We start from the raw sequence: 22,636 nt of genomic DNA on the forward strand, positions 1-22,636 counted from the left end.
CGCGAGCAAGGTCACTCCCGGCGCTAAGATGGCGGCGGGCGCCGTCTCCGCGCGGGAGGGTGGTGAAGACGCCTTCCGCCGGCTCTTTCGCTTCTACCGGCGGTGGGAGGGCTCGGACCCTTCTGGGGCCATTGATTTCTCGAAGCCAGCGGCGCGGCAGGTAAACCGGACGGTAGTGGCCTACCACACCGCCAACGCACGCTCTTGTCTCCATGGTGACAGCTGCCCCTTCCGGGTTCTTGCACGTGCCGCCCCCCCGGGGGGGAACCTTCTCTTCTCCATCCCACGTATAGATTTTGCCTCTGTATTTGCAACTGAGCAGGAATGCCGGATGGATGGATGGAGGTGGGAAGGCTCCTCTTGTGGCAGAACTGAAGTTATGGGGGGGGGGTTTAGGCCAGCCACCCACAACATGTGCACTCAGGTGTGGAATTCCTCAGGTAGGGAAAGTGTCGATTTTTAATTTTAATTTTAAAAAGAGACTAGTACAGCATATCGCTGCATGCAAGCAGCCACAAGCATTCAAAAATATAATTCACACACGTGCAATCTGAAGCAATACAGGATTCTGCTTTTTTTTTGTATAAGGCGCATGAATATATGAAATATATATATATGAAATATATATATATGAAAAATCTAGACTGCTAGCCTTTTAACCAGCCATAAGAGAGATGCCAGCGGTTAAATCTGGAACGTTTAGTCTTCAAGGCAGTACGCAGTATTACCGAAGTGTGGCTTTTCCACAAAATGACCCTGTGTTTCTGATTGGAGTGTGCCTTTGGGATTGTTGGTGAAAGGGGTGAAGGAGAGTGGTAAACTGAATCCTCATGAACGGTTGTGGGCAGCTAGAGAAATGAATGTCTTTTATTATAATAGTTTACAAATACTGATGATTTGTTTTTCGTTTATATCCCAACTTTTCTCACAGAAAAGGTCATAAAAATTGAAGCAAACGTGGATAAAAGCATATAAAAGATAATAGTTCAATTACTTTTCAACTATTATCTTTCATATGCTTTTAGCTTTCTGTTTTTTATCCATGTTTGTTTTAACTATAAGAGAGTTAGAATCATATGAAAACAAATCTAGTAAAGAAAAAAACAGTGCAGCACTACTAAAAGCCCTTTCCTTAAGAACAGTTAGCTCCCCCAAACCCACCAGAAGATTACAGTCTTCACTTCTTGGCAGAAGGATAATGAGGGAGCCAGTCTAGCCTCTCTAGTAAGGGAGTTCCAGCCTGGGAACAGTCACCAAGAAGGCCTCCCCCATGTCCCCACCAAGCATGCCTGTGAGGGTGGCATCTCATGAAAATCTTGGAGCCCAGCCAGGTTCATTTGAGAGAAAATGGTTCTTTGGATAGCCTGGGCCTAAGTGTAGGCTGGTTGTCTTTAGGATATCTCTTTTTTTGCTGCACAAGCAAAGATACATTTATTGATATTCATGGCATTTTCAAAAGATTAGCATCTTACAGCTGCTACAGTTTACTGATCTGTCACCAGCATTCTAATCTTTTCCACTGAAGGGAAATGGTTACAGTCAGACATACAGTGGTACCTCAGGTTACAGACGCTTCAGGTTACAGACTCTTCTAATCCAGAAATAGTACCTCGGGTTAAGAACGTTGCTTCAGGATGAGAACAGAAATTGTGCGGTGGCGGCGCGGCAGCAGCAGAAGTCCCCATTAGCTAAAGTGGTGGCTCAGGTTAAGAACAGTTTCAGGTTAAGAACAGACCTCCGGAATGAATTAAGTTCTTAACCCGAGGTACCACAGTATGTCCCATTGAGTTCAGTGAGGCTTGTTGTTGTTGTTTAGTCGTGTCCGACTCTTCGTGACCCCATGGACCAGAGCATGCCAGGCACTCCTGTCTTCCACTGCCTCCCGCAGTTTGGTCAAACTCATGTTTGTAGCTTCGAGAACACTGTCTAACCATCTCATCCTCTGTCGTCCCCTTCTTCTTGTGCCCTCAATCTTCTTGTGCCCAACATCAGGGTCTTTTCCAGGGAGTTTTCTCTTCTCATGAGGTGGCCAAAGTATTCAGCTTCACGATCTGTCCTTCCAGTGAGCACTCAGGGCTGATTTCCTTAAGAATGGATACGTTTGATCTTCTTGCAGTCCATGGGACTCTCAAGAGTCTCCTCCAGCACCATAATTCAAAAGCATCAATTATTCGGCGATCAGCCTTCTTTATGGTCCAGCTCTCACTTCCATACATCACTACTGGGAAAACCATGGCTTTAACTATACGGACCTTTGTTGGCAAGGTGATGTCTCTGCTTTTTAATATGCTGTCTAGGTTTGCCATCGCCTTTCTCCCAAGGAGCAGGCGTCTTTTAATTTCGTGACTGCTGTCACCATCTGCAGAGATCAAGGAGCCCAAGAAAGTAAAATCTCTCACTGCCTCCAATTCTTCCCCTTCTATTTGCCAGGAGGTGATGGGACCAGTGGCCATGATCTTCCTTTTTTTGATGTTGAGCTTCAGACCATATTTTGCGCTCTCCTCTTTCACCCTCATTAAAAGGTTCTTTAATTCCTCCTCACTTTCTGCCATCAAGTGAGGCTTACTCCCAGGTAAATGGGGTTAGACTTTCAGCCTGTTAATTTCATAAAGCTCTTTGAGAAAATTACCTCTGGATACAATATCATTATACACACCTAGAGTTGCAGCACTGCCAGACGCCTCTTGTGCTCAGATTGTGAATTGCAGTGGGGAAGCAACTCGCTATCCGGACATAGGAAGGCCAACTTGGAATTGTTCACGTGTTCAGCAGATTACTTTTAATTATGCTCATGTGCGCTTACCAGATAGCTGGCTTTTCATGTGTAATCAAAGAAGTTATAATTACATTCCCGCAGATTTATCTGATGCTCCATGCTGCCTCAACAGACTGACATGGGTCCTGCCTAGTTGCTCAGTTTTAGAAAAGAATTGGCACAGGTTGTTAAGCTCTCCTTTAGGAATGTGCTAGACATCTTTCTGTGATATAAGAACACATACATAAACATGAAGAGAACACAGTACTTCTGTTACCTTAACCTCTACTATCTTAAACTTTTCTTACAAAACAAAAAAAATAAAAATAAAAAATAAAATTTAAATAAATAAAAAACGGTAAGATATAGGAGTGCAAATATCCAGAGTGTGGGGTCAGGTGGGATTACTATGAGGAATTATAGGACGCACTTTTTTCCCTCCAAAAATGAAGGGGAAATCTGTGTGCGTCCTATGGGGCAAATACAGGCTTTCGCTGAAGCTTGGGAGCTTGGTGCGCACCGACCCCTCTCACTCTCCAGGCTTCAGGAAGCTATCAGCAAGCCTGGGGAGCCCACGGGAGTTCCCGCAGGGCTCCCTAGGTTGCGGATAGCAGCCTGCTGCGCGGGGCGCGCTGAAGCAGAGCGCCCCGCGCTTCGGGCAGACATTGGCCAGCCTCACAAGCTCGGGGGACAGCGGGGAGGCGCAGCACCGCCATCCCGCTGTTCCCCGACCTGGTTTGGTTTCCCCGACCTGGTTTGGGGGGGGGGGGAAATAAATTAAAAAAATTTTTCCTTTATTTCCCCCACAAAAAACTAGGTGTGTCCTATGGGACGAAAAATACGGTATAAAATATGCCTCAAGCCATTGTGTCCACGAAGAATGCATTGTGTTGACTGGGTTTGATGCACTGACAATAATTTCTGACCAAATCCCACAACCCTCTGCATCTCTGGCCATTTCCTCTACTGTCCATCTCTCTTGCCTGACAAGTCACGTACACTGCCAGTTGCTTGACCAGGCAGGCATCCTGGGTTATCAAAGATACAGTGGTGCCCCGCAAGACGAATGCCTCGCAAGAAGAAAAACCCGCTAGACGAAAGGGTTTTCCGTTTTTTGATGCCCTTCGCAAGACAAATTTCCCTATGGGCTTGCTTCGCAAGACGAAAACGTCTTGCGAGTCTTGCTTTTTTTTCACTCCCCCCCCTTTTTTTCTAAGCCGCTAATAGCCTTTTAGCTGCTAAGCCTTTAATAGCCGCTAAACCGCTAATAGCGCTAAGCTGCTAATAGGGTTGCTTCGCAAGACGAAAAAGCCGCTAGACGAAGAGACTCGCGGAACGGATTATTTTCGTCTTGCGAGGCACCACTGTAGTGGGCAAGTTTCTTTGATGTAGCTTTCTGATATGTTAATCTTAGGATGTTAATCTTAGGGCCAGGAAACAGATCTCACGTGAAGGGGATAATGATTGCTGTCCTCCTGGCCATCCTCCTTATTAGGTGTATTGCTTGTTTATCACCTCCCGGGGTTGCCAAATGCTCTCCTTTGTAGTTCTGTTCTTTGTTTACCCCATGCCTATGTTCTTCTCTGTGCTTGATTTTTTTTTATCAATGGGCTTTAAACACTGGTGACATGTCACAAAAGTTCAGTGTACTCTTGCAAGGAAACTGCATAGGAGTGCTCACTGTGTTATGCATTTTACTAGTTAGTTCTCCACTGTGTGTTCTGTCTCTTCCCTGTCTTTTTTTTAAAGCCTCTTTGCATTATTATCAGACATGTTGCAGAAAGGAAGATTCTGTCTTTCCTATTGCTTCTTACCCACCTCATCCCATTCTCTTCTGACTGTTGCAGGAAATTAACTACTGAAGAGAAAATTAACAATAAAGGTGACATTTTCAGGGTGACAGAGGATTAACACTGTCTTCAGTAACAAAAGATCCCTTTTTATTTCATTAAGAATAACATATTAAAAGTGACTACTAGGTATTAACAATTTCCGACTAGCACCAGTGCTTAGACAGGTTTACTGGTCCTCAGTTAATACCGTAATGAGTGCTGTATAATTACAGCCCTCCCAAGGAGAATTTCTGTCACAGAAAGCTCTTCAGACCTCAAGATTGCATAATTATGATTACCCTCTTATTTCTTCAGCATCGTTTGTAATTTCAATTAAAATCACATATCCACCAGAGTTGGAAACTAATGCATTATCCCAATTGAAATTGGGATTCTACTCTACCACAGGCTATAAATGTTGTGGCTTTCTAGCACTAGCAATCCCTGTGTTAATAGCCATAATCGTACATAATGTTGGGATTATGTTGCAGACAGAAAAGTGAGCTGTTTGTCAGAACGCTGTGACTTCAGGTTTCACAACCTCCTGAATCAAGAAATAAAATGTGCCACGAAAACCATCACAGGTCCAGAGAAGCAACTGCTGCTTTATTGTCTATCTGACAGTTCCCCTGTAATGAAAACAAATACTATATTGCTTTGAAGAGCTGAAATTCTAAATATAGCACATGCCTCTGACTCAGATATTTTACAACCTGGTAGATTTCAGGAAGCATCGCGAATCAGTGCGATAGGTATGCATCAATGGGAAAATTTGAGTGTAAGTTCAATTTCCTGGGTTTACTATTATTTCCATTTTAAAGCTATAGTAACTGACTCTAAAAGATAGTAGGCACAGTCCAGCAAACAGCCCCAGTACAACTAACATCAGGCCCACTTATTTCAGAAAAACACTATTAACTTTTGCTTCATTGTCCCCACTGACTTATTTTGATAACCCGTTGAATTTAAAGGTAACACTATCCAATGAACTCTGCTGGTAATTAAAATATTTTAGTGAACTTTTAGTATAAACTTGCCTTCTCCACAGAATATTTAAACTGGCAAGGTTCTTCCTCCCCCCTCAGCTGCTCTTTTTGAAGGCTGACTTTGAGAAATATCAGGGTGTTTTCTGAGCATGTCCAAACTCAGCACAAGATCTAGCTGGTTTCTCTGCTCTTGTTGGGAAAAGGCCCTGGAAAGATCCGCCAGGCAGCTTAGTAAGGTACCAGGCACCCTCAACTCTGAGCTAAGGAGGAAGTTTGGGGCTTATTTTTGTAGATGAACTTAGCCTCTCTGAAACGTATTGACATCACAGTCAAGACTCAGTTCCTTTCAAGGGGCAGATTAGGGTTGATGATGGGCACAACTCCTACTGGCTAATAAAATTCAGCCAGGTTTTGTGGGTCACATTTCAGGTGTCTCATATTCAATTTTCCGCCACCAGATTGTCAGCTCTCCCCTGAGTTTTTCCTCAGTAAGTGATCACGATGCTTACAGAGCAGGACTGCGTCCAGTTAATCAATGGAAAGCCTATGGCCTCAAAAACTATCCAGGTGAGTGTGTTTGTATGACAAGCGAGGGGCAGGGGAGGACTTTTTGGATGTGGTGTTTACTTCTCTCATTATTTATGATATAAATGTTATATGATCCAAATTTAGTTGGGAGAACAGTTTGTAGCAACCTGTATTGTTTCTGAAGGACATAGGTTGTAAACTTGTACGCTCTGTGTTCCTGCTGTTTCTCAGTGTTCTTTTCAGTGCTCACGTGTATACAGGCCCTAACAATCTCTTCTCCATCCACCTTCATTTTTGTCTAGGGTTTATATTTATCCCAGATCCCTTCCTTCCGGGCTGCCAGCGTCACTGGGTGAAGCAGTGCCTGAAGACGTACACCCAGAAGCCTAATGTGTGCAATTTGGATATGCACATGTCTTCTACGGAAACCACTGATCTGTGGGGGAAGAGTCAGCATCAGTTGCGGTATGTCCTGGTTCCAAATAATCCCAAGGCAATTTGATAAAAGGTCATTTACATACAGTGGTACCTCGGGTTACATATGCTTCAGGTTACATACGCTTCAGTTACAGACTCCGCTAACCCAGAAATAGTACCTCACGTTAAGAACTTTGCTTCAGGATGAGAACAGAAATCATGTGGCGGCAGCAGGAGGCCCCATTAGCTAAAGTGGTGCTTCAGGTTAAGAACAGTTTCAGGTTAAGTACGGACCTCCAGAATGAATTAAGTACTTAACCCAAGGTACCACTGTATCTCCTTTATATATATCCCAGTTCAATAATCACTGACCCCATCTGTATGAGTGCCATTGGTCACTCCCAGAGTTGGCTCATTCAACAACATCATGATTTCAAGCCTTTAGTGTCATCAGCCCAGTATTGTGGAATACTCTGCCAGTAGATACTGCAGGCACCTGCTGTTTCAGCTTTCAAATGCCTGCTGAAAGCTTCTATTCTGTCAGGGTTATTCAGACGGTTGAAAGCATATTCACAATAATTTCTGATTTCAACTTTTATATTTCTTTATTGTATTTTGTATGTACAATTGTTTTAACTGCTCTGATTTTTTTATGAATAGTTATAAATAAATATGTTTATAAGTAATAAAGTCTCTTAACTGTGTTTTAAGTGTCTGGTATTGTCTTTGCTTCTATTTAAGAATAACCAAGGTGCTAACATATTTCTGTTCAGATTATTTAACACTAACCAACTTGTTCTTTGAAACAAACTAGGTATTTACTTTTTATTTTTTAAAAAATGAAAAAAAATCATTGATGTTTATCCATAGTGTACTAATTTCAAGAGACAGCTTTGTCTTGGGTGCTAACTATTCTCAGTACTGGATTCATGAACTTAGAGGCCCTCTGTGCTGCTCTATGCTGTTCATTCACCCTATTACATGTGACTATGTCAAAATTAGGGTTGTATAAGGATATAATAATAATAATAATAATATGCTTCCCTATTACCAGACAACTTTAGAACAATTCCTGCTGTAGGTCAGAGCAGGGGACAAATGCCGGCTCCCTCGGCCTGAAAAGCAAGATGAGCGCCACACCCCATACTCGCCTTTGACTGGACTTAACAATCCAGGGAACCTTGACCTTTTACCTTTAGCTACTTATAGTGATGGGGAGAGTGGTAAGAACAATCAGGTAAGCAGTTGAAAGCTTGGACTTAGCCAAGAAAGTGAAAGGCTTTCTCCCCTTTTCCCTTGAGGATTTCTTCTACCTCAACTTCTTTCTCTGAGGATTTTTTTGCCTTTGATTATTCTGTGAGCAGTAGAGGAAGCTGCGCTGCTCAAGCAGTTTTGGAGATACAATTTTTGCAGCATGGCAGTGAATTAACCTTATTTGTAGTTGTTTGACCTGAGTTTTTGACATTACAGTTGGGCATCCAGTCAAGCAAAGGGGCCAAAGGATTAAATGAGGCTGAAATGCACTTGCAGAGTAATGTAATTAAAACTTGTCATTATCTGTATATGGAGCCAGTTATTTGTAAAGGCTGCCAGTTCTATTTGACCCGGCAATGAAATTTAAATGCTGAAGTTTTACCTCTATAAAACTTTCCTCCAGCACCAGGATAAAGGATTTCAACAGTGACTGTGTAATTGCCCTGGGAGGTCTTAAATGGTAAAGTCAGGTGATTTGCGCTTCTTTTCAGTTGTTATTTTAAGTCTTTTTTATTGCCCAAATATGGGCTTTTGGGTGTGTTCTCTGATTTTGATGTCTGAACTGACTTATAACAAGTTGATGGTTTAGAAATACCCCAATAAATAAATATTTGGAAGCCACAGTCATACCTCTTGTTACGTTCGGTTCAGGTTATGTCTTTTCAGGTTGCGTCCCGTGGCGACCTGGAAGTACCAGAAAGGGTTACTTCCGGGTTTCGCCACATGCACAGATGCGCAAAATGGTGTCATGCGCAGAAGCGGCGACCCGCGCTTGCGCAGACGCGGGTTGCATTCCTTTCAGGTTGTGAACGGAGCGCCAGAATGGATCCTGTTCGCAACCAGAGGTACCACTGTAGTGTATTTCCGCTTTTAAGGTAATGTGGTGTAGACCTCTATCCATGGTCAGAGATGTTGGGTGTCTGCCTTGACCTGGTGGTTGCAAGCAGATCCCACTGGCAAACTTTTAATATCTATTCTCTTTCATTTTGGAGCTAATTTCATAGTGCCCGAAGACAGTGATGCCATAATAATAATAATAACAATAATAATATATTTCTTAAACCCTGCCCAACCAACTGGGTTGCCCCAGCCATGCTGGGCAGCTTCCCCAAAAAATATAGAGAGAAAGAAAAAAGAAAGAAAGCATTATAAACTTAAATATACCAAATTGAATTGCATACATACACAAAACTCAATGTAGGTGAACTCGGGAGACCTGGAGGCTTCACTGCACCTTTCCACGCATAGCTCTGTGACCTACAGCCATTTCTTTGCTACTCTGGAGCTTCTGTAGTTTTCAAAGTTTTGCAGATGCATCTCAGTTTTGCTGTGCAGCACTGTCTGCCATCTTAATTAGGGGCACCCTGCCAAGATGTGTCAGTGTTCTTCAACCAGATCTCCAAACTCACTTGCTGTTTCTCCTCCCACTCACCCAGCTCTTCCAGTGCTCTTTAATCCTGACCTGCAGTTCTCCCTGCTGCTTTGTTCTCAGCAGCGTGGAATATCATATTAGGCACGACAGCAATTGCTTGTGAAGCTACGTGAAAATATGAAGACCTGAGCAGCTTACTAAAAATATGTCATGAACTTTGTGTCTCTCGGTCAACTACAACATAGTTTCTCTAGGCACTTAGAAAATTAATTTGCAAGTGCCAAATTCAGTGCAATTTGTCTGTGTCTTGGAAGCTTGGGGCTGCTTGTGGATCTCAGTGTCACAGGCAGTGCTAAAAAGTTACTGCACAAAAGTAACTGGATTCCACCCCCACCCCCCCGGTGAGATTAAGGAAGGAAATGGGATAATCTATTCTGTTAAAAAAGGATAGTTATAGCGGGTGCAAGTTGGATTTCTTCCTGTGCACTTAAAGATAGGGAGGCCCAGCTTTCCAGATCAGATACTGCTATTGAGATTATGTAACTTCAAGAATTGGTGGCCTGAATTTGTGTGCTTTTTTCTACCCTCCCCATCTTGTTTTCCTTTTGTATTGTATCTATTGGATATTAAGCCTGCCAGCAGCTACTACCCTTTAAAAATATATCTGTACACTGCTTAGAAATTTTTAGGTTGTTCACAAGTGATAAATAATAATAAAGAATTTGAGCCACTTGGCACTATCATATATCAAAATGCTCTGAAAGAGGCTCCCAAGTTGCGTGTCTTAGTATTTCATTGATTTGAAATGACAAGTTACAGGAACATGCAATTATCTGTGGATTGGGAAACATGATCTTTTTATCATTATCAAATGCAATTCTGATAGGCAATCTGCCATATTGTTGCAAGAGAAAAATGGAATGGGTTTCATTTACTTTAGATTCAAAGATATTTCAAGATGGAACTTTAATTCCTCCAGTCAGAGCAGCTCAGCTTTCCATTAAGCCTCCTACACAAATCGACATCTTTCCCAGTCTTGGAAATACTCACCATATCCAGCTTTTCTTCACCCTTCCATAGTTCCATTTCACTTTTCCAAAATACTTTCTGTGAATTGCCTTAATCGACCCTTCAGCTCACAGCCCATTTTTTCCCTTTATATTTTTATCATTGAACCTATTGTTGAAAATGTAGCACAGATCAAAACTCACTCACATTTGTACAAGTAATAATGAGAATCAAGCTTTATGGGCAGGCTTTTTTAAAATTAAGAATTGTATTAAGCTGCATCAGAAACTTGGCTTTCTGTATGAAACTCTTGCAGAGATTCATAATTGAAATTGATTTTTTTAAAAAAAATTCTTTTGTATCTTTCCAGAAACAAAAGTTCCAGCAAACGGGCCTCAAAATCTTTACTGGAAAAGCTTCGCTGGGTGACTTTGGGTTACCATTATAACTGGAATACAAAGGTATTCAAGGACAACAGAGCCTCTTGGCAATGTACAACAGGAAGATAATATGATAGCAAATATTTGTTGATTTTATTTTTGCAGTGGTTAGAAAATGTAAGCATAAAGTCACTGTGCAAGCTTTCTGCTAAAGACCCCATGGCTTCTTAAAGATATTTGAAGCCAAAACATTCTAATCAGATTGAAAACTTGAGGTAGAGTGAGAAAGAATTGTGTATCAGCATGCTGCAGACTTGCTTAACCAAATGAGCCTGCAGCCTTATCTGCTTAGTGTCTGGCCTTAATAAGAAATCCACCTATTCCCAGTCTTCTCATCAGAAACACTTAGCAAACCATATTGAGGTTTCCAGTTCAGGGAAGTTTGTATTTAGGAATTTGAGGGAAAGATTCTGGACTATGTCACCCCTGTGTGAAAAATATTAATCGTCATGTCTGGTATACTGAGTGTCTTGATTTTTGTTCCTGGGTCTGAACTATAAAATCACTGTTGCAACCGCTAGCACTAACTGAGCTTCTTGTTGGCAATAGCAGAGGAAGTGACAGTTGAGGCTCTAAAGCCCATTTTGAATGGATGTTACACTTGGAACTCCAGTAGGGGAAGCTGCCTAATCTGCTCCCCACCTCAGCTTTGGAAAGGAGATAGTGGGCTCCAACACAGCCAGGCATTGACCTAAAACTCACTTTAAGTCACGACTGGATGTGTTCATAGGATGGCTTTGTTCCTCTGTAATTCTGTTTGCGTATTTGTTGTTGTTCTTTTGCTCCTTCGCCAGAAATATTCAGCCAACCACTACACGCCTTTTCCATCTGACTTGGCTTTCCTCTCGGAGCAAGTGGCTAAAGCTTGTGGTTTTCCACGTTTCCAAGCAGAAGCAGGAATCCTCAACTACTATCACTTTGATTCATCTCTGGGAATTCACGTGGATGAGTCCGAATTGGACTATTCTCAACCGCTTCTATCATTCTGGTAGGCTACCCAAACATTTTGTAGAAGGCAGCGTACACCTTTCATCTTCTAGCTAATGCAACTTGATTAAAGGGTACAAATGACAGGTTTCATGTGGCAAGCGCAAACTTCCTGCCTCTGGAAGTATGAAGTGTAGGGAAATAGGGCAGATCAAGATCATGGGCAGTAACCGACTACTGATCCAGAATAGTAGGATTGCTGAAGTCTATGGGAGCCATTGTTTATTTCATTTATAAACATTTTCCGTATCCCGTCCCCCAATAACAGACCTGTAGGCTAGCCTGTCAATTGACCTTTGTCCGTCCCAACATTCTGCACTGTTCCTGAGTTTCTTCTCTGTAAACTGAGGTCAGACTGCAAGTGAAGGCTACAACCCTAAATAGAAGACCTATTCTGTGGAAGAATCGGTGAAGGAGTACTTCTTAATGCTTCTTTTTCTTTACTGTTTACATTGGGGAAAGTGCCAATAAATAATTACTATTATTGGGGTTAGAATGGAGAGGGAATTTTAGCAGAAAAATCACTAGTTGGGAGATAGTTGAGAAACACCCCACCACGCCTTCATGGCTGCGTTTTGTAAAAGAAAATAATAACACCTGGGACAAGCTACGTGCTGTCAGGTGTCCTGTGTAGTTTGGCCCTGCGAATAACTTTGACCATTACATAAGAACAGGGCAAGCTCGCCCATGAGACAAGGTGAGGCCACCGCCTCGGGTGGCAGGATCCACAGCGGCAGCAGATCCCAATGTAGATATTTAGTCTCCCCCCACCCTTGTTTCTGATGTAGATCTTTACTAACCCTTCTTCAGTGATAGGGAGTAGGACACCATTTTGCAATTTGCCTCAGGTGCTAATATGTTTTGGAAGTTTCCCCATACCTGTGAAACACCCTGCCTTCAGATGTCAAGGAGATAAAGAACTATATAACTTTTAGAAGACATTTGAAGGCTGCCCTGTATTGGGAAGCTTTTAATGTTTGATGTTTTATTATGTTTCAATATATGCTGTAAGCCACCCAGAGTGGCTGGGGAAACAAAGCCAGATGGGTGGGGTATAATTAACATTATTATTATTATTATTATTATTATTATTATTATTATTATTATTTATTAAGTCAGGTCCATCTAGGTCAGAATTGTTCGCTGACTGGCAGCAGCTACCCAGGATTTCAGGCAGGGGTGTCTCCCAGACCAACCTGGAAATGCCAGGGATCAAAATTGGGACCTTCTGAATGTAAAGCAGATGTTCTACCACTGAGCTACAGCTCTTTCCCTAATAAACATATTAAAAGTACCATAAGAGGAAGGGTGTGGGGAGCTGTTTGTTTGCTTTAGAGTTGAATGAGATAGCACTTTGGAAAGTGCATATGTATTATGTAAATTATAACAAAAATACAGCACAACACGGGTGATCTTTATGTGTGCCAAGTTGCAGCGGAACTTCCACCTTGCCTATTGAGAAGAGAATAGCTGGTAAAATCTTCCCATAGCTACAGTTTTACTAACTGCCTTCCCTCTTTTTCCTCTGTTTAGTTTTGGACAGTCATCCATATTTTTGTTAGGGGGGCTGAAACGAGATGAAGCCCCTGTGGCCATGTTCATGCACAGCGGGGACATGATGGTCATGTCCGGCTTCAGCCGCCTGCTGTACCACGCAGTCCCCAGGATTCTTCCCAACCTGGAGGGGAAGCCTTTGCCTTCTTGCCTGGAGCTGCCTCTCCCTGCTGACCTTCCTGAAGACTCTGTTATGGAGCCCTGCTCTCAGGAGGACTGGCAAGTCTGTGCCAAGTATCTGCAAGCATCCCGTGTCAACATGACTGTCAGGCAAGTGCTTGCTGAAGGTCAGAGCTTCCCAACTGAAGCTAGGACAGGGGGAGACCTGGATGCTTCCTCCGTAGGCTCTTATCATGAGGAGCACAGTGAAATAAAAAAGCACAAGTCTGATTCGGGCAGCTGAAACTTGGCCATATGGAGCAGCAACATACAAAGTGGATGTGTAACAAAATGTTTTGAACTTTGTGGGCAAAGTACATGGCTCAGACCAAAAGACTATTTGTGTTGTTTTTTCTCCCAAGGTCACACAACTAAAGAATGTCACTCCAGTGCTTTGGTTAACACCATCTGAATATAATAAACATTCCCTGACTTATAGCTGTCTTGTTACTCACTGTTACAAGTGACATCTTTTAGAAGACATCTGAAGGCAGCCCTGTTTAGGGAAGTTTTTAATATCTGATGTTTTATTGTATTTGTATTTTTTTGTTGGAAGCTGCCCAGAGTGGCTGGAGAAACCCAGCCAGATGGGTGGGGTATGTATGTATAAATATATTATTATTATTATTATTATTATTATTATTATTATTATTATTACCATGAGGTATTAGGACTGGAGGGAGGCACCAGCCAAAGGAACAGCTGTTAAGTTTCAGATTTTTGCAACCCTAGGTCGTGCCTAAAATAAGCAGGTATGGGTCTGTTTCTTGCCTAGGCGGGAGGCCACAAGGGGAACCCAGAGGAGGGAATGTTACAGATAAATAATAAACCAAATTTTAACTTTGGTTCAGACTGAAACGGCCATTCAAAGACACTTTGCTTGCAGCAGAATGTGCATCCCTTCATACTGCTAGCCTGCTCTAGAGAGACCTGCTGTATGCCTTGCAATGTGCTTATTACCTACTGACTGATACCAGGGGTTCATTTTGAGGGTGGGATGAGGCTTTTATTTAAAACAACCTCCCTTTCTCGGAGGAAAATAATTAGGGACTGTGTAGTGATTTTTCTATTCAATATGTCCTTTTCTTCCCCTTGTCTCTGAATACTAAAACTGCCCTGTTCCATCAGCGTCAGGCCGTTTGGCTGCCTGCATAATGCAATCTTTGCAGTCTGCCTCCTTCAGGAGCAAGCAGAAGAGAATGACTTTACAAACAGGAACAATGAAGTTGTAGATGAAGCGCCCAGAAAGAAAATTAATCAGCGACTATCTCTATTGCCCAAAAGGTAAATATATTGAAACAAATAAGGACAACACAGTCTTCAGTGCCCATCTGTTTTAGGATTCCGACTTCCCTATCTGGTTTTTAATGCAATTTTAATTGCCAGAGTGCAGCGCTCTGTCCCAGGGGTGTTTTGTCGCACTTTTCCCATGAATAAGCTTACTCTGTTTTAAATTAAAGATCCCTATCTGTCTTGGAGGGCTGTTTCTCTCTCTTTCCTCCCCCCCTCCTCCTTTTTGCTTAGTTATTTTGTTCATGCTGCAGTATTGTTCATGCTGCCTTGAGCAACTCTCACCTTTTCCTTCAGGCTGTGTCTAGCTCTGCTGTTCCTGATATCCCCCAGCAGAACAAGGAGTATCTGTTCACCTCTACATGGCTAAACTCTGAGGAAGTTGGACATTTCTCTGCAATGCTCGACCATGGCATGGGTTTGGTATAGTCCTCCATATATCTCTCTGGGCTATTCATTCCTGTGGTGCATCAGGATTTTCAAAAGAAAACAACTGGCACCTGTTTTCAGATGTTAGGCTTGCATTTCATTAATGGTTCAAAGTCTTTTCTGTGCAGGCATTCAATATGGAATGATATTAATAAATTAGTTTTCCTGAGATAACATGTGAGGGTACACAAAGGAAGAACTGAATTCTCTTTCACATTGAGACTCAGAAACAGCCCACATTTGCCAGCAAATGCAGCTGGGAGCTGCATCCAGTCATGACTCCCTGACATGCTTGTTGTGTTCACTCTTAGCATTTCCAGGGGAATACTTAAGCTTTGATCTGAGTAAGCATGCATAGGGTTACACTATTAAAATGTTTGGGGTATATACTTATAAAACTATAATGTGTACAGTAGCTCACAGATCTCCCATATAAAGTATGTACCTGAGATGGCCACTTCTGCTTCTGCTTGTTGTGGAAAGAAGGGGGTGTGTTTAGGTTTACCTTAAGAGAGGTTGGCTGCCTGCTGTCAATTAGTGCAGGTCAGCTAATCCGAGGACATTTTAAATTGTGCTCAGTGTGGCTGCCTATCATTTTATTTAACAAACAGTATATACACACACACACACACACACACACACACAGCGTGAGTGGCGCTGTGGTCTAAACCACAGAGCCTAGGGCTTGCCGATCAGAAGGTTGGCGGTTCGAATCCCCACGACGGGGTGAGCTCCTTTTGCTCGGTCCCTGCTCTTGCCGACCTAGCAGTTCGAAAGCACATCAAAGTACAAGTAGATAAATAGGTACCACTCCGGTGGGAAGGTAAACGGCATTTCCGTGCGGTGCTCTGGTTCGCCAGAAGCGGCTTAGTCATGCTGGCCACATGACCCAGAAGCTGTATGCCAGCTCCCTCGGCCAATAAAGTGAGATGAGCGCCGCAACCCCAGAGTCGGTCACGACTAGACCTAATGGTCAGGAGTCCCTTTACCTATATACCATTTAATTGTAAGAATGCCTCTAAGTCGTTTACGACCTTATAAGCATGACTGAAACCTGGTGGGATGAGACTCATGACTGGAATGTAGGAATTGTGGGGTATAGCCTGTTCAAAAGGAATAGACCAAACAGGAAGGGAGGAGGAATAGCATTGTATATAAAGGATGTGTATACTTGTGAAGAAATCCATGATCTGGAGCATGAAAAGCAGATTGAGAGTATATGGGTAAAAATTGTAGGAGAGAGAAACAACAGTGCCCTTACTATGGGTGTCTGCTCTTGACCGCCTAGCCAGACTGAAGCCTTGGATGATGCTTTATTAGAGCTGATTACCAAACATTTGAAAAGGAGAGAAATAGTAATCATGGGGACTTCAACTTCCCTGATAGCTGTTGGGACTCAAACTCTGCCAAGAGTGAAAGGTCTGACAAATTCCTCCATTGCCTCTATTTTCTGACAAATTCCTCCAATTTCATTTCCCAGAAGGTGGAAGAACCGACAAGGGGATCATCTATCTTGGACCTGGTCCTCCCCAATAGGGAGGAACTGATTAATGAGGTGGAAGTGCCTGGAAACTTGGGAGGAAGTGATCATATTATCCTGGGTTTCAGGATACAGAGGCAAGGGAAAACTAAGTGTAGTTGGACACACACACACTGGACTTTAAGAAGGCCAGTTTTGAAAAGCTGAAGGAACTACTGGGTGTGATCCTGTGGTCAGAAATACTCAATGAGAAGGGAATCCAAGAAGGATGGGAATTTCTAAAAAGAGAAATATTGAAGGCCCAAATGCATACAATATCAACAAGAAAGAAAAGTGGGAGGCATGTAAGGAAACCGGTGTGGCTGCATAAGGAGCTTACAGTTGAGAGTTAAGAAGGGCATGTATAAGAAATGGAAGAAAGAGGAAATCACAAAGTAGCCAACAGTTGCAGGGGGGAAGTCAGGCTGGCAAAAGCTCCGAATGAGCTCAGGCTTGCAAGACAGGTTAAAAATAATAATAAAAGGTTTCTTCGGTTATGTCCGATGTAAGAAGAACAAGCAAGTGGTAGGTCCTCTGCATGGGGAACACGGAGAAGTGCTATTGGGTAACAGAAAAAATGTGGAACTACTCAACACCACTATTCTGTGTTCTGCTTTGCATTTTCCGAAGGAGATTGAGAGAAGTAGAGTCCTGTAGCTGGGCTCCTGGGAGTCTGGTTTCCCAAGGGAGTCTGCTAAGCATCCATTCCTTTCTTTGTTAGGTGCTTGAGGAAAAGATAAGGAACTTTTTTCTCATTAACAGAAAGGTCCTGTTGATTACAGAAGAGGGAAAAACAAACTATAGTTTGCTGTGGCACATTACAGCCATAATGAGGCTCAGAAGAGCCAACTGATGAGTATTGGAGATGGTTATTGATTTTTAAATGATGGAAGATTCAGCACACAGAAGTGAATCTAAGAGCCAGACACATTCTTCATGCCATGTTTCTTGGTTACATATAGTCAGCACAGTACAAAGAGAGGGGAGTACAGTACGTTCTTGGCATCCGTCCGTCTTGGGAGACAATGGAGGAGTGCACCTTTGAAGGTGAAGCTACCCCTCCCTTTTGTTGCCATCTGCAAATTTGATGAGCATCCCCTCAATTCCTTCAGCCAAGTTGTTTGAATCGGAGCAAACAGAGCAAATTGGGTTTTCTGTGGGTTGCCGTTTGCTCCACTGCAGCGGTAAAATGTTTTTGGTTTTTTTTTCAGGGAAAGTTCCAGAGCTAAAATAAAATAAAAACACAACTTGGACATGCGGCATTAAAGTGGAGACCTGTGACTGGAAAGCATGGTGCAAAAAAGAAGTCTGGATGAACCCTTAGAGTCTATTAAAGCCTGTTTGCCAGTCTTTTTGACCTCTTCAGGTTGTTTCCCCCTCAGACTATTTAACAGGTTCTGCCTGGAGCCAGTTTAGTTTCTGGAGTCAGTTCAGAGGGCTGGTTTTAACATAAAGCTTCTGGAGCCCAGTACCTCAAGGACTGCTGTTCCCTATAGGAAGGGTCAGAGAGCCTTTTCAGTGGTGGTCCCTCACTTGTAGAATTCTGTCCCCAGAGAGGCATGCCTGGCACCAACTTAATCTATTTTTAGGTGCCAGGCTTTTGGTCCTCAATTTGAAGGATTTCAAGAACTTGCAATCTCTTTTAGCGGGGCAGGATGTGTCATTTATTTATACAGATGTGTTTTTTAGGTTTTGATCAGTTGTGCTTGTTGTAATTGTTTCAGTGTTTAAGTCACTTTGGGTCGCATTTGTGAGGAAAGCGACTAATTAGTATTTATTATTATTATTACTACTACTATTATCATTTCCAATCCTTTCCCCACAGTTCTTGAAAAATAGAGAGCCTTAAAGGAAACAAGCTCTACCTATTGACTCTGCCCAACTTGAGTCACACCTGACTCAGTAGTGCAGGGAGTGGGGTCACAATAGACAATAGGAGAGGTTTGAGAGGGGAATGGGGCCTCCTAACAACTCCCAGCACCTTTAACAAGCGAAAGCTCCCAGAATTCTTTAGCGAAAGCCGCGACTGTTTAAAGTCATATCATGGTGCTTTAAATGTATGTTGTGAATATGGCAAATGTCAAACTTCCTCACATTGGGCCACTTAAGCCAAGGAATGAGAGTGAACATCGACCAGAGTAAAGAAAACAAAACAAAGATGACACAGCTGGAGGGGACCACTTGTTGCAGACACAGCAGACCCAAGAAGCTGGTGGCAAAAGTGACCTCCCTGGGGACAACCAGCTATTAAAAACCTCCCTGGAGACAACCAGCTATTAAAAACACACACACACAGCCTGCTGTCAACATCTGGCATCCTAGGACAGCTGCTAGACTCCAGGGTCCAGTTCCAGCCCCTCTATATCAATTGTGTATTGAGCCTGCATTTAACTTTCCCATAATTCCCTTGGAGGGGTGCCATGTCAGGTGCTCTGGACATTATGGGAAATTAAAATGGCCACACCTGGCCACCTTTGAATTGTTGCTGATGTTACAAGTGCCAGGAAAGCCTAAAGGGGCATTTTGCCCAGGAACCACTCAAGCCTGTAGCCTTTCTTGAACGCCATCATGCAAGGAGGATATTGTTCTATTTGGGCCTGTCAGCCACTATCATTCAAGATAAACAAAGAGGAGGCATAAATCAGGCGTGTTTGTTATAGGATACAAGGCGAAAATAGGCCCATATCACATCTCCTGGCGCAATATGGCAGCCACGAAACCCGGTTTGGAAAAGATCATTCCAGCATAAGGTGGCCCATTTCGTGCTTTGAAAAGCCTCCCTTCTGGATGATCCCTTTTGCCATTTCTGATCTGCTCCTTCCCCCTTGTGGCTGCTCCTGGCGTAACAGCCAAACACCACACAGATTACAGCTGCTAGAAGCCTTCGAATACAATGCCATTTCTGTTGAGAACTAGACCGAGTGCTCAGAAGCACGATCCACCACCAGTGCCTTGACTCACACAGCACTTGGCGCACTGCATAACAAAGGGAGTAAAAAAAAAAAAAAGAGAGAGAGAGAGAGAGAGAGAGAGAGAGAGAGAGAGAATTATCCTCTGGCAGAATCATGAGCGATTTGGGAGGTTCTGCCTTTTCCTTGCAGGGTTTATGTGCCTTTATTTAGCAGCAGCCTGGCATGCGGGCTTCTATCAGCCTGGAGATGCAGTGATGGATAAAGATAAACCTGCTGGTCTGGGAAGGTGAGGCTCTAGCTGACTCCAGTAGCAGATGCTGCTCCTGCATCTCATCCTGCAGATCAAGGCGCAGAAAGGCCATCTAGCTATGAGTCCCTCCCCCAATAAGTGTTCCTCTGCCTGACACATTTCCACCTGGCCTGGGAGAGCAGTGCCCTGGCTGACGTCAGCTACTTAGGCTCCTCCCTGACACGTTTGGGGGAATGTTTTTCCTAGTTTGCCACCGTGGAGATAATACGGTCTCTTACGAAATGTGTTTGATCTATTCAAGAACGTATTTCTGTTGTATCTCAATATTAATTTGTTGATTGTTCTAGTGAGCCACTTTGAGCACAGATTGGGAAAGCAGCATTTAAATAAGCTCGACAATAATGTGTTTTCTCTCATCACACAGCTGTTAATAAGAGCCTTACATTGGGGACTGTTTAAAGCTCCTGTTTTCACATGTAACCAATAAAGTTAAACAGGTTTGTTAAGCATATAGAAATCTTATGTACATTCACACTACATCTAAGGAGTGATGTCAATGTTTCATCATACTAACAGCATACAGTACTGCTAAGTTAGGGGTGGTTTTTGTTTCAGGGGCTGATGGCTGCACTTAAAAATCAACAACACGCCTTTATTTTTGAATTTTCGTCACAGTTACAAAAGAACAAATACATCTAAGATAAATCCCCAGTTGCTCCCCCACCCCTCACAACAGCACACACTGAACCCACAAAAAGCAAGTCAGGCATCTTCAACATAGAATCCACTTTTAACCCAAACATGCATTTGGGGACCCATTTTTCAATCTTTTACCATATATTGGCATGGTGGTAGTGCTCCTGTTATGGCCCAGCTTGAGTCAGGCCGTGACCCAGCAGTTGAAGATCAGTGAGGTAAGTGATGATCTACTCCATGTGTTGTTTTGTGAGTAACTGCAGTCATTGAGGATAAGATAATATAAGATAAAATAACAGGTTATGTGTTGGTGGTGGAGTTCATCTCTGTGTTGCTGGTGGATTTGTCATCATACTGCCTTGTTTGATGTATTAAACATACCAAGTTCCTTCAGAGTAATATTTGGGGGTTTTTGTTTGTTTGTTTTTTAGAGCTTTAAGTTGCTTTGTCATTTTTTCCATGAGGGCAATGTTCCAGACTCTTTCTAGTTATGCCTCCCGTGATAGATTGGCAGCTGTTCTCCAATAGCTGATCTATTATTTGCTTAGCTGCTATAAAAAGGATTAGCAAGGCTTTAAACATCAGGGGTGGGATCCAACTAACTAGTGCTGCTAGCGGAAGCCTGAGCAAGGACTTTTGCAATGGGGCTTTTCGCCCTCTCCTCCCCCTCACACCCTCTAAAATGGGCTGGGGGGGGGAGTTAGGAGAACCCCCAGAACAGTGCAAGGGGGGATGGGGAATCATTCTGACTGGCATGCTGAAAAGCTTGTGCTGATTGAATGATCCAAATAAAAATACACAAGGTGGTTTGCAACAGAAAATCATCTATCAGACAATATTATTTATTTGAGTATATGGTGCCATGGCTACGCAAGGTCTTTACAGAGGTCTCCCACATCCACCACTCTATCCAATGGTCACCAGTCTTTCTTCATTAGACACAGGGAGTATGTACATCCATGCCTGCAGCCACAATGTTAGCTATCTGCCTCATTAAGATAGTAGTTGTGCAACCATATTGTTGCCAAGTATGCATTCTTAATTAAATATATGGCACATGGTCCCTTTAAGATGACAAATCACACCATTCCAAACTGCACCAGTTTGGACACCTCTCAAAGTATTGTCACCCAAATTGGTGTGACAGTTCCTGAGATGGTACGTTTGGATAGCATTTTGAAACAAGATGGGGGACCAAAATGTTTCAACTTATTTTCTTCCTTAGAATTCCAATATTAGTTGATATATTGGTGGTCTCATTCTAGTGGTCAACAAAAGAGATTCAAAGACTCTCTCAAGGCAAATCTTTTTAAAAAAATGTAGTATAAACACCAACAACTGGGAAACACTGGCCTGTGAGCGCTGCAATTGGAGAACAGCCTTTAACAAAGGTGTCATGGGTTTTGAAGACGCTCGAACTTAGGACGCATGGGAGAAACGTGCTAAGAGGAAGGCATGCTTGGCAAACCCTCACCATGATTAACTCCCACCTGGAAATCTTGTTGGAATCACGCCCAGTAAGGCCGCCAACTTCCCAAGTCTTCGGGGCGTATCTCCGATGGTCCTCCCTGGCTATAAATCTCCATCAGTCCAGAGAGACTGGTGATAAGCGACTTTGGTCTGAGGAAACAGTGTTGACTCTTGCAACCTTCAGATGTGAACAGGAGACTGAGCACAAGGTTGCTGTCTCAGAAGCTTCATAGAACAAGAGTGTATGTGTCAAGGTGAACACAGAGTTGGAACAAGGCATGAAAGTGCAACTGCTAAGTGCAGGTTTGCCCCAGGAGTTTTGGGCTGAGTTGCTGAACGCTTTTTCTTACATGTGGGTAAGAAAGGTTTCCGCTGGTATGGAAAGTTCTCCTTTTGAGAAACTGTACCAGAGAAAACCTTCCGTCAAGCACTTAAAGGTTTTCGGGTCTCACATGTGGGTAGAAACACCACAAGGTGCAAAAGGTGCACGGGGCATTTTCATGGGTTATGAGAAAGGTCAACACAGAGTTTTGTTGCCACAGTGATTCTTACTAGGAATGTAGAATGCACTGCACGACAGGAGAGAGAGGTTCTCCAAACTACAAGAAAGAAGATTCCACCTAAACATTAGGAAGAACTTCCTGACAGTAAGAGCTGTTCAACAGTGGAATTTGCTGCCAAGGAGTGTGATGGAGTCTCCTTTGGAGGTCTTTAAGCAGAGGCTTGACAACCATATGTCAGGAGTGCTCTGATGGTGTTTCCTGCTTGGCAGAGGGTT

General features: G+C 43.0%; 1 protein-coding gene across 2 annotated transcripts; it reads left to right on the forward strand.

Moving 5' to 3' along the window:
• Positions 1-26: 26 nt before the first annotated feature.
• Positions 27-13,934, forward strand: ALKBH1 (alkB homolog 1, histone H2A dioxygenase). Of its 2 annotated transcripts, none has more exons than XM_083737378.1 (6): positions 27-160; positions 6,032-6,140; positions 6,404-6,566; positions 10,523-10,613; positions 11,387-11,580; positions 13,113-13,934. In XM_083737378.1, exons 1-6 carry the CDS (start codon positions 29-31, stop codon positions 13,534-13,536), a joined length of 1,113 nt encoding a protein of 370 aa, XP_083593504.1. In that variant the 5' UTR covers positions 27-28; the 3' UTR covers positions 13,537-13,934. The 2 variants fall into 2 exon arrangements, with proteins under 2 accessions (XP_083593504.1, XP_083593505.1); XM_083737379.1 differs by having other exon boundaries at positions 102-440.
• Positions 13,935-22,636: the final 8,702 nt, after the last annotated feature.

Source organism: Podarcis gaigeae (genome assembly GCF_964106915.1).
Source record: "Podarcis gaigeae genome assembly, chromosome: 1".
In the NCBI taxonomy this organism is placed as follows: domain Eukaryota; kingdom Metazoa; phylum Chordata; class Lepidosauria; order Squamata; family Lacertidae; genus Podarcis; species Podarcis gaigeae.

Bases quoted from the DNA above. Each gene is read 5' to 3' on its own strand.
- ALKBH1 (XM_083737378.1), top strand. From the start codon at position 29: ATGGCGGCGGGCGCCGTCTCCGCGCGGGAGGGTGGTGAAGACGCCTTC. The intron at 6,567-10,522 runs GTATGTCCTGGT...GTATCTTTCCAG, and splicing joins AAGAGTCAGCATCAGTTGCG to AAACAAAAGTTCCAGCAAAC. The intron at 10,614-11,386 runs GTATTCAAGGAC...CTCCTTCGCCAG, and splicing joins ATTATAACTGGAATACAAAG to AAATATTCAGCCAACCACTA.